This window comes from Lepidothrix coronata, unplaced genomic scaffold, assembly GCF_001604755.1.
Source record: "Lepidothrix coronata isolate B3197 unplaced genomic scaffold, Lepidothrix_coronata-1.0 Scaffold291, whole genome shotgun sequence".
Taxonomy (NCBI): Eukaryota; Metazoa; Chordata; class Aves; order Passeriformes; family Pipridae; genus Lepidothrix; species Lepidothrix coronata.
In genome coordinates this window covers 264120-277483 of record NW_016690471.1, presented here as the reverse complement: position 1 = coordinate 277483, position 13364 = coordinate 264120, and the positions used below count along the sequence as shown (strand labels likewise).

The following is a 13364-nucleotide window of genomic DNA, read 5'->3' as shown; positions in this document are numbered from 1 at the left end:
GGCTGTGGTGTGAAGGGAGCTATATTTAATGCCATTAATTTGGGATCTGTGTGGCTGTGGTGTGAAGGGAGCTATATTTAATGCCATTAATTTGGGATCTGTGTGGCTGATGGCTTTGCTGTGTTTCAGACCCTCAGTGCCAGACTGGTAATTATATAAAACTCTGAGCCCCGGGCACTCTGCAGCAAGAAGAAGCTTTGTCACTGATGTGATTTTTAATTCATATTGACATGCATACAAATATATAAATGTATGTGCTAAGCCAGGGTGCAAGCCTATGTTTAAGCCTAAACTGACTCTGCACACGAATTTTAGTGAGCTCTGGTGCCTCAGAAGGCAGAGGGTCCACACGGCCTCTGACACAGCCCCATCTGCTTCGGGAGTGGGGTGGGCACAAGCTGGGCTGTGCCAATCGTCCCCTATCCCAAAATACCATTTAGCTGATGGAGAACTGGTGGGTGAGAGAGCTCCAGCTCATTCCTAGAAGGCCTTAGTGCCGTTGGCAGCCCGACCCCAGCAGGCTGCAGATATCTGGGAGATGACTGAGGAGTGTGCTTTGTGATGACCCAGTTTCTGGCTGGATCCGATGGAGAACAGAATCGCTGCTGTTTCCATCGGGACACGGCGTCAAATTTCCCCCGGAGGTGGTTTGGATTGGCTGGGAAGGTTAAAAAATGCAGCTTGCAGAGGAAAGCCCCGTGCAGGGCCACCCCACCAGTTAAACGTGATTCAAACCCAAGGAAGCCCCTCCACTCGGCGAGATTTGCAGCTTCCCAGCCCGGGATGGCAACTGCAGCCCCCCCCTCCTTATTCCACGGGCATACCTGGCTCTGTTCTCCCCCCCTGGATGGGCAGAGCAGGTGACTCCCAAATCCCACCACCCGGCAGATGCTTCCGCAGCACCAACTGTTCCGAGCCCCCCCGGCCCGTCCCCGGCTTTCTTCTCCCCCTCGTTCCCCCGCTCCCACCAATCTCGGCTGCCTGGCACATGCTGCCAGCCCCGGTCCCAGCGGAGCGATATTGTGATGGAAATGAGGGAGGGGACGCGGGGAGAGCCGCGCAGATTTACGGCACTCCCAGGGTTTCCATTAAAATCCTTGACAACTCCTTATTTACGAGCGGCCCGACAGCTCCTCCAATATCCAGGGCCTGGACCCCATTCACTCCAATAATGCCGCTGCGGAATAAATGAGGCAGAGGATGGAAACCAGCCCTGTTAGGATAATGGAGGGGGGTAATGGCTGTTTAGAGAAAACAACTGCTGTAATTCTGGGACCCGATCCTGCCACCGCCGGAACAACAACGCTTCGAGTCTTCTCTTCGCTGGAATTTAATTCAGCGCTAAGAGGGTGATAAACGGCAGCGATCGGGTTTGGTGCCGTTCTGCGCCCGCCAAGCACCCTCTGGCTGCACAGGGGCAGGGAGATAAAGGCACTCCCGGACTCCTGGGCGGGCAGGAATGGGTCAGGCTGGATCTCCATAAACAGTGTGTGCTCATAAAATAACCCAAAAGACCAACCCTCCCCTCGTGCTTGAGTGCAATATCTGCATTTTCAGACCAACCCTCCCCTCGTGCTTGAGTGCAATATCTGCATTTTCAGACCAAACCTCCCCCCTGCACAACTGGAATATCCCCATTTTTAAGGTTCCTGTCAGCACATCCTTCCCCGGGTTTTCCTGAGCTGCCCCACCAAACCAGGCTGGAATTCTGTCCAACTGCAGTTCTGGAACGTTTTCCCCACCATTCCCTTCTCTGCTCTCTCCCCCTCCCATCACTCCCCTGCCAAACAGGAGCACCTCCACTTGGTAAACACAGGACTGATCCCCCAAACAAGGATTTGGATGATTTTAAACCCCAGATGCGTGTTCTGCTGCTCTGTAGGATTATTGATTCTGCTGCGCCTTAAAATCCAACTGACCCATTGAGTGTTGAGGACAACCACCCCATCTGTGTTCTCCTGTCCCTCCTTTGTTCACCTCAGGGTGGTTTATTCCCTGGGAATCACTCCTGAAGGAAGCTGAGCCACCACAGAGCTATTCCAGCATCCCTTCAGATCCTCTGGCTGTCAGGGCTGAAACAGTTTGTGTTTTACACCCACAGAAAGGGATTAGTTGGGAATGACGTGCCCTGGCCAGGGACAGATGGATTTAAAATATCCTCTGGGTGACTGGGAGAGAAAACCCAAGAGAAGAACCAACTTCTTGGAAAGGGAAGGGGGAGCAGAAGGAGCTCTCTCAGGCCCAGTGTTTTTTCCTGGATCATAAAATCCCTGAATCATGGAATGGTTTGGGTTGGAAGGGGCTTTAAAATCATCCAGTTCCACCCCCTGCCAGGGGCAGGGACACCTTCCACTAGCCCAGGTTGCTCCAAGTCCCTCCCAACCCGGGATATTCCATGAAAATGATGTATATTCCCAGGGATTTTGCCCACAGAGTGTGAGATCTTCCTCTGAGATCCATTCCTGATGAATTCACGTTCGTTAACCTGTTCAGATGTTCCCTGGCTCGGGGTATAAATGGTGCCAAACCCCCACTGCCCCTCCTGAAAATTCATCTCCAGGTCCTTGCCCAGCACATACCAATGTAATCCTGGATCTCATCCAAAATATAACTATATCTAATTATCAGCCATTCCAGCTACTTCTGTATTAAACCATAAACCCGAGAGAGGATTGAAACCTCTCCTGGTTCCAAAGGCTAAATGCAGTGGTAACATAAATAATGCCGTAAATCGCAGGCAAAATGAAAACTTGCTCAGGAAATATATGATGTAATTTGTGCTCGGGGGTAAATTGGTCCCTGGCTGCCCGGGGTGGGGAAGGTGTGACCCGGACCGGGCCAGAGGGGATGGCTGGGAGTGGGAAATCTGGGTCATTATTGCAGAAAAATGAATGGCAGGGCTTAAAATGCTTCAGAAAAGCAGCGTCTCTGTGAGATTTATCGCGGTCTGACCCCCTCTGCCGGTCACCTGCCTCTGTCCCAGCGCCGGCAGCTCAACCCAGGCACCGAAATCCACAGAAACGACGGGAAAAGGCCCCTGGAAAACCACAGGGAGCGGTGGGAAAGGGGTGGGGAGGCAGTTCCAGGGCAGGGACAGTGGCACCGGTGGCTCAAGGACACGGAGAGCAGGGAAGGAAGGGAAGAGGGCTCATAACTGGGCTGAACCAGCAGGGTTTCAGTAAAAACTGCTTTTGTGTCTCTCCAGGTTCGACCTGTCCCGCTGCAAAGCCGTGAAAGAAGGAAAATGTAATCTAGGATGAGGATGTGCAGGAAAATGTTGGGGGGGGAAAGTGTTCTCTTGGAAAAATATGGGACAAATGACCCTCATTTTGATTGTTTAATTGCCAAAATTGGGACAGAGCTATGCCAGGAAGATTGAGATTTAATATAGTAGTAGTAGTAGTAGTAATAATAATAATAATAATAATAATAATAATAATAATAATAATAATAATAATAATAATAATAATGGTTGGACTCGATGACCTTAAAGGTCTTTTCCAACCTTAACAATCCCAGGATTCTGTGAGGGAGGAGTTCATCCAGCTCCAGGTTTTTACATCAGCACCACTGCAAAGGATATAAATAAATAGATCCCAAAGAGCTCATTTCACTTTCCTGGTTTGTTATCCCACACCCTTCCTTGGCCTTCCTGGTACATTCCCAAGTTGTGAGGATCAACCAGTGCCCTCAGGGGACACCACCAAGTTATTCACAAGTGCTTTTAAGTACTTTGTTATCCAGAAGCTTCAGCAAGTAATTGAAAGGCTGCAAAGAGGTCCCTGAAGAGCCCAGCAATCCCTCCAATTTAATTTATTCCTTTAAGGATGAACAGACACCGACATCTTTTTCAAAGGTTGTTTTTTCATACAGCTTTTATTTTTCTTCCTGGTTATTTCCTGTTACAGGTTGTTAAATAAAGAAAGCTCACCAGTATCAGACATCTCAAGGCAGAAATACTCTGTTTAAATCCAGCCTGATAAAAAGGTTGTGTAGAACTGAAGCAAGAAAACATTATTGTTACTCTAAATATTTTTAAGCCTCTGTGTAAACTCCTTAGGATTTTTCTATTGCTTCAGATACCCAGCAGGAAGCACAGTGTGATACAGCTGGATAATAAACCTTTACCCATCTGTGTCTGCATGGAAAAAAAGGGCTGTTAATCATAAACTGAAAATGCTGAAGCAGAAATAAAAATGGTCACTGGATAAGGTGTGCACAAAGCATTGGAACGTCCCAAGGCACTTAGTTGTGATTCCCAAGGTTTTGGTTTAAGAACAGGCTCTTCTTGGTAAATCCAGAAGGCTCAGAAATGTATAAAAATCATCCAGAATCAATGAGGTTCTGCTGAGAGGTCATTTGTCCTCAGCCACTGCTCCCCTGTGGGTTCCACGCCACACTGACCTTCCCCGGCCAGAAATTCCAGGTTTTCCTCATCCTGGAATGGTGAGGGCAGGATTCTCACCCTCCAACGACTCATTCTGTCCCCTTTGCTGGAAGAGCAGCCCCAGACTTCGAGTGCAAACAGAAATTCCACCTCTTTATAAAATATCTCTCACCTGCTTTGCAGGGTGAAAGAAGATGTATTTTTATTTAGGCTTTCCCTTGTTAATTCTGCATTCCAGAAGCTGGAAGTGTGATCCTGAGAGGTTCTATAAAATGCTTCTGGTCTTTGGTTACCCATCAGAATGCTAAAATAAAGAATAATTACATGGGAGGTGCGTCAGCCAAGCACAGAAAACTGCAGTTCTATGTCCCATCACCTGGATTCCCGTTACTTAGTCAACTAAATTACTAATTTGAGGAGTTGTAAGTTGTTTAACAAGCAGATAGACTTTGCCCAAGGCAGGGTTTGAGTTTGCTGAGGGTGATTCAGCTGCAGGATGTGGGTGTTTGCCCCGATTCAGGTGCTGGCTGGACCGGGAAGCTCAGAGTGACAGTCCCGGGGGAGCTCAGCAGGAGTGGAGCCTGCACAGGGATTTTGGGCTGTTCTCACCTATTCTACAGAGAGGCAGGAACTCAGATTTATTCCAGCCTGTGGCAGAGCAGATGGTCCTCAAAGACCTGCTTGTTCTCGAAGCTCTCTGTGCACATGGGACAGTCCAGGAGGTGACTCCGCACGTGGGCCTCGTACTGGCTGCTCTCCACGTCCCCAGGGAACAGCTCCCCACACAGGGGGCACACCCTCAGAGAGGCCTGAGGGGGAAAAAAAACCCAGATAAACTCAGTTTAAAAGTTACACCCGAAGGGAAGCAGCAGGAGGGTTCATCAGACAGGTCCCATCCCTTTGGGACGAGTGGTTTTTCTGGCCTGTGACGCTCTGGGGTTTTCAAATGTCTCCTTCTCTAAATAGCACTTAAAAGTCAAGAGCCCCTGAGAGGTGCCCTAACTTTCCATCCCACAGAGCACATGGCCCTGTCTCAATGTGAAATCAGGTATTTAGCAGCTGCAAGCTGCTCATTCTGACCTTAGGAGCTGCCAAGAGCCAGCCCTTAAAGATTAAGGTCAAGGGAGTTTCTTTTCCATAAGACACAGAAATCTCATTATTCTGATGTAATATTACACATATTCATATTCTTCTCATATTATTAATTCCCCATTTTGTTGTCTCCTGCCTTCCCAGGACCAAACCAGTGAGTAGATAATTTGCCACAGAGCTGAGCTTGGAGCTCTTCATTTCCAACCACCGATTCCTGTCCACAAACCACTAATTCCTGTCCACTTTACTTACTTCAACTCCTGCCCCCAGGTTTCCTCCTGCAGCTGGAAAAAAGAAAAAGCCCATTTAAGCCACAGCAAAATGATTACCAATGTAATGTGCTGGTAACCAGTAATTCCTGAAACACGAGGATGTGGCTCCGGATCCAAACCTCGATATTTAGGACTCTGGAAACTGGAGAGAAGCCACTGGCTGTCTCCCAGCTGAATAAACCAGCTAATAGCTGTCTGTCTTGGCAGAAAAGGCACAGCCCGATCACTTAAGCCCACTTTGAACACCTGGCAGCATTTTACAGCTGCCAAGTCCTCTGCACACAGCAGAGGTGCTGCTGGAAATGGCTTTTCTGCAGCCCTCAGCTGGACAGGGAGGGCACTTTGCTGGGGTTTAAGTGCCACAAACTCGTGCTTTCAGCCAGAATGCCAAGCAATCTCACCACTGTATGGATTTCCAAACAGAAGGTCTCCTGCTCCAGGAGCTGGAGTTGCAGCTGGAGCTCGGGGAAGGGCAGAGAGGGGGGAGAGCTCGGTGGCCTGCGAGAGGTGCCTGAGGAGAGCGCTGTTCTCAGCCCGCAGCTTCTGCACAGGGACACAGGGACACTGTTAGTTCTCAGGAAAAAAAAGGCCTGTTTTGCCCCAGCACAGCCCCTCTGACATGAGAACCTCGGTGCTCTGAGGTGTGAGGGAGCTCAGTGTCGGTCCTGCTGAGCAAAGGGGAGGTGAGGAGGGGAAGGGTCACCAGGGACAGGACACAGGGAACGGCTCCACTCCGACTGAGGGCAGGGTCAGCTGGGATACCGGGGGAAATTCCACCCTGGGAGGGTGGGGAGGGGCTGGAATGGATTTCCCAGGGAAGCTGTGGTGGCCTCTGGATCCCTGGAAGTGTCCAAGGCCAGGTTGGACGGGGCTTGGAGCAACCTGGGAGAGTGGAAGGTGTCCCTGCCCAAGGTGTCCCTGTCCCTGCCCAAGGGACCGGCTGAGTTTAAAGTCCCTTCCAACCCAAACCATTCCATAATTCCACCTATTCCGTGGCCTCACAAAGGCAGATGGGATGATCACAACAGAGCAACACACTTTAAAAGACAGAAGACTGTCCTGAAGTCACTCAGAGCGAGGAACAAAACTGGGCAGCCCTTGCTTAGCCTGGGCTAAAGGCCATGTCCCTTTAAAGGAGCAACTCCACTCATTCCAGAGGCATCAGAATTCAACAAACATCAGGAGATTTTAAACATCCCACGTTTTTGGGGCTAAAGCAGCCTGTGGGGTGGGGAGGAAGAGTGTGGGCACACAGGCATCTGGGGGTGCCTGCAGCAGCCTGGCTGGGGGTGATGGTCACAGTGTTTGAGGGAGGGTTGGACACCAGACTGGGAGAGCAGTGTCACCTTCCCCTCAGGAGGAAGGTGAGGGAGCTGTGCCAAGGTCTCACCTGACTTTCCTCATCAGCTTCATCCTTCTCTGCCTGCAGGACCTGAAACAAATGTTTCTGCTCCTCCAGCTCTTTCATCAGGTCGTGTTGCTGCGGAAGGGGAGGGGTTGGTAAATCAGGGGGAAATGGCAAATCCAAGGGTGGCAGCCCCAGGCTGGAGCTGTCACACACTTGCTGCCTCAGGCTGCATTTATTACCCACAAATAACCTTCCCCTTTCAGTGGGAGTGTTTCCATCCCAGAGTTTGTCCCTCGGGATATCTCCATGTCACCACTCACTTGTTCTCATCACGACACGGGAGGTGACACAGGAAGGGGAAGCAGACAGGTCAGACAGAGAGGGGAGGATGGAGAAAAGGAACCCAAACTGCTGAGAAATCCACCCTGGCAGGTGGGATCTATCCCAGCCTGCAGGATTCCTGGGGCTGTGAGACCTCCACGGACAGCCAGGACATCCTGAGGAATTCTCTTCAGCTGACTCGTGAATTAAACCAGCAAACGAGTATTCAGGGATTCTGCAGTCACTCCCAAAGCATCCCTGTCAGAATCCCAGGCATTTGGCATCCCAGCAGAGGTAATCACAGCACCTATTTTAGGCATCTGGTTCTCGGTGCCAAAATTAGAGGGGAGCCTCCAAAACTTCCTGAGGAGCACAGGGAGAGAGAGAGAAGCACCTCGGGAAGGTCACTCAGGACACCAGGCTGGGGGGGATGTGGTGGCCTCAGGTTTTGCAAAGGTGGGGTTTTTTGGGAAAGAAATGCCAGGCATGGGTTTTTCTTTGGGAAAGAAATGCCACAGGACGCTGCCCTTTGCCTTTGGATCCTTCCCATTCCTTCCAGGAGTGTCAGGGGGGGCTGGAGGGGCAGAGCCTCAAACTGCACAACAGGAACTTCGTGTTCTTTGTGGCTCATTTCGGTGCCCTCTGAGCACGTGGCATCTGTTTTGGTGATTATTAAATGGCAAGTTTGGGATGTTAGAGGTGAGAAAGAGACAAAAAGAGAAGGGTAAAGGGAAGGGGAGAGAGGGAGAGAGAAGGGGAGACCAGCAGGGCTGTCAACTCACACCAATTACTGGCCAGCCTCCTGTGGGAGGCAAAAGGCACAGAATCTGGGGCAGATTTAGGGTAACTTCTTTCATTTACCCCTAAATCCGAGTCCTGAAACAATTTTGCTTTGATGCAACAATTCCGCAACAGTCTATCCAGCAAATACCAACCCCAAAGTCCCCCGGACTCCCTTCACCCCTGGAGCTGGCTCAGAATGCACCGAGGCAGAGCCCGAATTTTCCTTGTGCAGAGGACCAGAATCACAGTGCCTGCTTGGAGAAGAGGTTTCTGCCCAAACTAACCCCTGTGTGGGTGGTATTCTTATGTATCATCAAAGCACCTGTGGACCGTGAGGACCTGAGGGATTGTGTGTGCACAGAACACACGTCCACGGGCATTTTTAATCCTGGAATTCCTCAGATTCTCCTCAGGTTGAGCAATATTTACACCTGCTCCCTGCCACAGCCCCTCCACCTGTGCTCCCTGGGGCACTGAGATGGTCAGGAAAGGCTTTACCTTTGAGCTGGGCTTTACCTTTGAGCTGGGCTTTACCTGCTGGGCCGTGCTCAAGCGCAGCTGCTGATTCTCCTCCTTTAAGGTTTCCAGCTGCTCTGTCTTGTCCTGGTCCACGTGAGACAAGTTTTCCACTTCTTTCTCATAGTTCAACACCTGGGACTGAGGAAAAAAGAAGATTTGTTTGTTCACCTGATCTCTGAGGAGCTTTCTAAGCTTCGACACGACATTTTTAGTTTGGGGAGTCGGGGAACAAATTAAAAACAGAGACTCCACAGCCAGAGGGTTTATCCCGTTGTTCTGGTCTCCCAGGCCCCAGTCCAAGCTATTTTTAGAATACATTCTCCCAGTCTTGTTTTCACCCAAGACCTGAACACAATTTCAGGCTGTTTTTCCAAACAGGAATGTTTTCTGCCTGGATCCTCGGCTGGCAGGAGGGAAACAACACTCTGGGCTTGGTCACTTGATGAACACGGAAAGGGGGTGTTTTAGGGAATAAAATCCCTACAGTTTCTCTCAGCACATCCCCCTCCACCCTCCCTTAGAACAGATTTCTGGAGGTTCAATCACATCAAGGGTTGACATTTTCCTCAGGAACTCGTGTCAGCGAAAAGGAAACTCCTGCCCTGGCTCAGGAGCCCTCAGGTGTGGCAGGAGGGAAGGGATTCCAGCAGGAACAGCCCAGAGGAGCAGAGGAGGGGTTGGTACCTGCAGCTGGTCCATGTGATCCAGGGCAGTTCTCAGCCTGTTTTCCAGGCGCTCCTTCTCCGAGGTCACGTTCTGGATCTGCTCTTTGAGTCTGCCCAGGACAGAGCAAAACACACCACAGGCTTTCTCAGGAGGGAATTCAGGTGGGAAATCCTGCCTGGGAATGAGCTGTAAATGCACTTACTGCTGCAGCTCTGCCCCTGTGCAGTCACTCTGCTCCTTCAGGTGCTTATTCTCCATTTTCAGGGAGTTCAGCTCCAGCTCCAGTTTCTCTGTGTTGCTCCTTAAAGACTCCAAACTTTTCTGCAGCTCCTGAAAATCCCAGGGAGGTTGACAGGAGGGAAAGGGGACCCAAGCAATAATCCTGCTCTGCACTGGCCCTGCAAAGCCCCTCCAATGCAGCAGTGCCAGGCAGCTCATGTAAGGGGGAAAATCCCTCCTTTGCATCCTCTTTCAGACCCTTTTCATTTGTATTAAGCCCTCAGCAAAACTGAAGGAGGAAAAGATAATTGCCACGTGATTTTTCAGCCTATAAAGCATTGTTGAACACTCCCCTTCCTTCCCATATGTTCCCAGCTCCTGGGTGTGCAGATGCCTCTTTTCACCATCATTGTTTTTATCACAGCTGTATGATTTGGTAAAGGATTAAACAGATAACACAGGGAGAAAACCCTTCCAATTTTCTCCTGGAAGCACTCAGTGGGACAAGACTTGACTCAGTTCCTCGTCATCTTTCAGACTTAAAGCTTCTGCCCCAATACATTAAGTTTTTGGTTCACCTGTGTCTTCTTGAGCTCCTCCTGCAGCTCCAGGTTCTGCTGCTGGAGCTTTGCACAACTCGCCTTCAGCTCCTCGTTTTCCTGACGCAGGTTTTTGTTCTGCAGTTCGATCTCTTCCACCTCCCCCTGGCAGGAGACACAGTTGTTTGGTCACACCAGAAAAGCCACACGTTCCAGAGGGCACAGCAGGGAGTGGAGAGCAGGGAAAGCTGAGCTGGGCAGAGGGAACGGCGTGTGCTGCCCTGACCTGAGCTCTCCTCACCCCCCACCCGGTGCCCAGAGCTGACCACGACCCAATTCCTGGACACTGAGCACACCCTGAGCTCTGGGGATGCTCAAAGCCTCCTGTGGCTGCAGAGGGCAGAGCTTTGGGGCTGTTTGGCTGGATCAGGGCTCTGTGTGCAGTGCAGTCAGGAACCAAAGGGCTGCACACAAGACATTAAAAAACAAGAGTGATTGGTTTCACAGCCCCTCAGGCATCAGAATCGTGGAATCGGGAGGAGCTGGGCTGGAAGGACCTTAAAGCCCATCCAGTCCCACTCCCTGGTTGCTCCAAGCCCCGTCCAACCTGGCCTTGGACACTTCCAGGGCTGGGGCAGCCCCAGCTGCTCTGGGCAGGCTGTGCCAGTGCCCCCTCCCAGCGAAGAATTTCTCCCTCACGACTCATCCAACCCCCCCTCTGCCAGTTTGAAGCTGTTCCTGCCTGTCCACATCCCATTCTTGTCCACATGCAGGCCCTTTACTCCCCTCTGTTGGCAGGCTGGTCCCATGCAAACCCCATTTTCATTTCAAAACACCCAAAATGCCCCCAAACGCTCAGTATTGAGTCCCTGGAGCTCAGGATTCAGGTGGCAAACGGCAGGAGGAGAAACAAAGGCTCCAATTTGCACAACTGCTGAGCAGCAAAGCCAAGAATAGAATCCAAGTCTGCTGAGCTGCAGCTTGGCATGGGGGCTATGGGATGTTAAGCATGTGTCAATAAAAGCTGAGGCAGTGAAAAGCAGGGGAGAGAGGACACAGACCTGTGTGGTGACCACCAGGATGTCATCCTCAGCCTCTGCCCGGAACTGGAAAGGGACACTGGCCCCCCTGACCATCCCATCCTGGTCCACGTAGCAGAACTGGTAGTACTCATCATCTTTGGGCAGGTAGTAAGCTTCAGACAAACACAACAGCCTCGTCACACACAGCTTTTAATTGTTCAGGCCTCTTAATTACGGCACAGAAAGTGAGAAGCTCGGGAAGCTCCCACATCCCAGCTCAGTAATTCCTGCAGTGTCAGCAATTCCTTGTGCCAGGGGCAACAGCACAAACATCACCCAGCCAGGAGGGTGGAATTCAGCAGATTCAAGGTTTTATGATTTATGAGGGGATTTGAAAGGTTCCCAAACCACAGTCCCCCAGCTACCCTGGAATTCCAAATGCTGTGTTTATTGGTGGCAGCAAAGGGCACACACACATTCCCAGCGGGATCCAAGCTCCCAGCTCACCTTTGAACTGGATCTTCTGCTGCACAGCAGTGTCCCCGTGGCCAGCAGCAGGCAGGGGGGCCCACATGAAGGTGTAATATTCCCGGGTTGTTTTCCAACCCACCTGCAACGGGAAAATTGTCACGTGGCATCACTCGGGTTTATCCCACGGAAACGGGGCTTTACTTCCACGTGGATCAGTTACTGGGAGGATTTTTGCCTGGATATCCTGATTTTTAAGGGTTGTGGTCTGTGCATGAAAGGATAATTATGGAATCACAGAACAGTTTGGGTTGGAAGGACCTTAAAGATCATCTTGTTCCAAACAGGAATGAATTCCATGGGCAGGGACACCTTCCACTGTCCCAGGTTGCTCCAAGCCCCGTCCAACCTGGCCTTGGACACTTGATCTGAGTGGTTGATTAGCCCTGAACGTGTTCAGGTCACACTTTGTCCCTTGGCATGACAGAGATACTCCATCACACAGAGTTATTAATGAAAAAAATTCCCCACCCTCGTCGTGACAAAGTCCAAGCTCTTTGTTCCTGCCTCCTGCTCCTTCCCCATGCCCAGCACACCCCTTGTCCCAGCACACCCCATGCCCAGCACACCCCTTGTCCCAGCACACCCCATGCCCAGCACACCCCTTCTCCCAGCACACCCTTCTCCCAGCACACCCTTCTCCCAGCCCCACTCACCCTGAAGATGCCCACCCAGTCCTTGCCGCGGGCAGTGATGTGCTGGGTGAGGGTGTAGTGACAGGTCACGTCTCCTCCAGGGACATAAAACTTCTCCACGTCGTTGAAAAGCACGTGGGAGAAGTGGCAGCTGTCCAGGAGCACGGCAGAGGTGGGAGGGTCGTCACAGGAATCGTCCATGGTGGGAGTCTGGGAGAGGGAAGGGTGGGGGGGTTATTTCACCCCTCTGGCCATGCCCATGGAGGGAGTGAGGAGGTGTGGGATGGGAATGACCCAGCTGAGCTCCAACCCCCCCTCAGCACACACAGGGGTTGCTCAGCAAGGCACACGAGCTCAGTGGTGTCCCTGCCACCCTGGGACACCCGGGGCAGCTGGCAGGTCCCTCAGCAGACATGGGGAGGACTCTTTCTCCTGCTCACTGCTCCCAGGCTGCCAGAGTGGCACAGCAGCCCCTCTGCTGCGTGGGAGCCCAGGGAGCAGAGCCCAGGAGTGTCCTACAGACCCCCTGAGTGTCCCACAGACCCCCTTACTACCCTACAGACACACTGACTGTCTTACAGACCCCCTGAGTGTCCCACAGACCTCCTGACTGTCCTACAGACCCCCTGACTGTCCTACAGACACACTGAGTGTCCTACAGACCCAAAGAGTGTCCTACAGACCTCTGACCATCTTACAGACCCACAGACTGTCCTACAGACCCACAGAGTGTCCTACAGAACCCAAGTGTCCCACAGACCCCCTGAGCTTCCTACAGATTACAGTATTTCATCCTCATGCAGTCCCAGCCCCACCACACTCCACCTTCACCTCCACTCAGCAGCCTCCCCATCTTCTGCACTCAAATCCATAGAATCATAGAATAAAATATCCTGAGTGGGAAGGGACCCACCAGGACCATCCAGCCCAACCCCTGGCCCTGCCCAGGACACCCCAACAATCCCACCTTGTCCCTGGGAGTGTTGTCCAAACCCTCCTGGAGCTCTGGCAGCCTTGGGGCTGTGCCCACTGC

The 13364-nt window shown here is 51.6% G+C and overlaps 1 protein-coding gene across 5 annotated transcripts in view; it reads right to left on the bottom strand.

The window, feature by feature from the left end:
* Positions 1-3846: 3846 nt before the first annotated feature.
* CALCOCO2 (calcium binding and coiled-coil domain 2) overlaps positions 3847-13364 on the bottom strand; it is a 12392-nt gene continuing 2874 nt past the window's right edge. For 3 of the 5 annotated variants that reach the window (XM_017837112.1, XM_017837110.1, XM_017837113.1), the window contains 11 exons: positions 12353-12541; positions 11676-11778; positions 11208-11341; positions 10186-10311; positions 9591-9718; positions 9407-9497; positions 8738-8860; positions 7142-7231; positions 6153-6294; positions 5732-5763; positions 3847-5196 (listed from right to left, as the gene is read on the bottom strand). In XM_017837112.1, the coding sequence (XP_017692601.1) occupies positions 5026-5196; positions 5732-5763; positions 6153-6294; positions 7142-7231; positions 8738-8860; positions 9407-9497; positions 9591-9718; positions 10186-10311; positions 11208-11341; positions 11676-11778; positions 12353-12532 (1320 nt within the window). In that variant the 5' untranslated portion in view covers positions 12533-12541 and the 3' untranslated portion in view covers positions 3847-5025. Of the gene's footprint in view, positions 5197-5731; positions 5764-6152; positions 6295-7141; positions 7232-8737; positions 8861-9406; positions 9498-9590; positions 9719-10185; positions 10312-11207; positions 11342-11675; positions 11779-12352; positions 12542-13162; positions 13187-13364 lie in introns of those variants that run through there. The other 2 variants (XM_017837115.1, XM_017837111.1) reach the window with 2 other exon arrangements.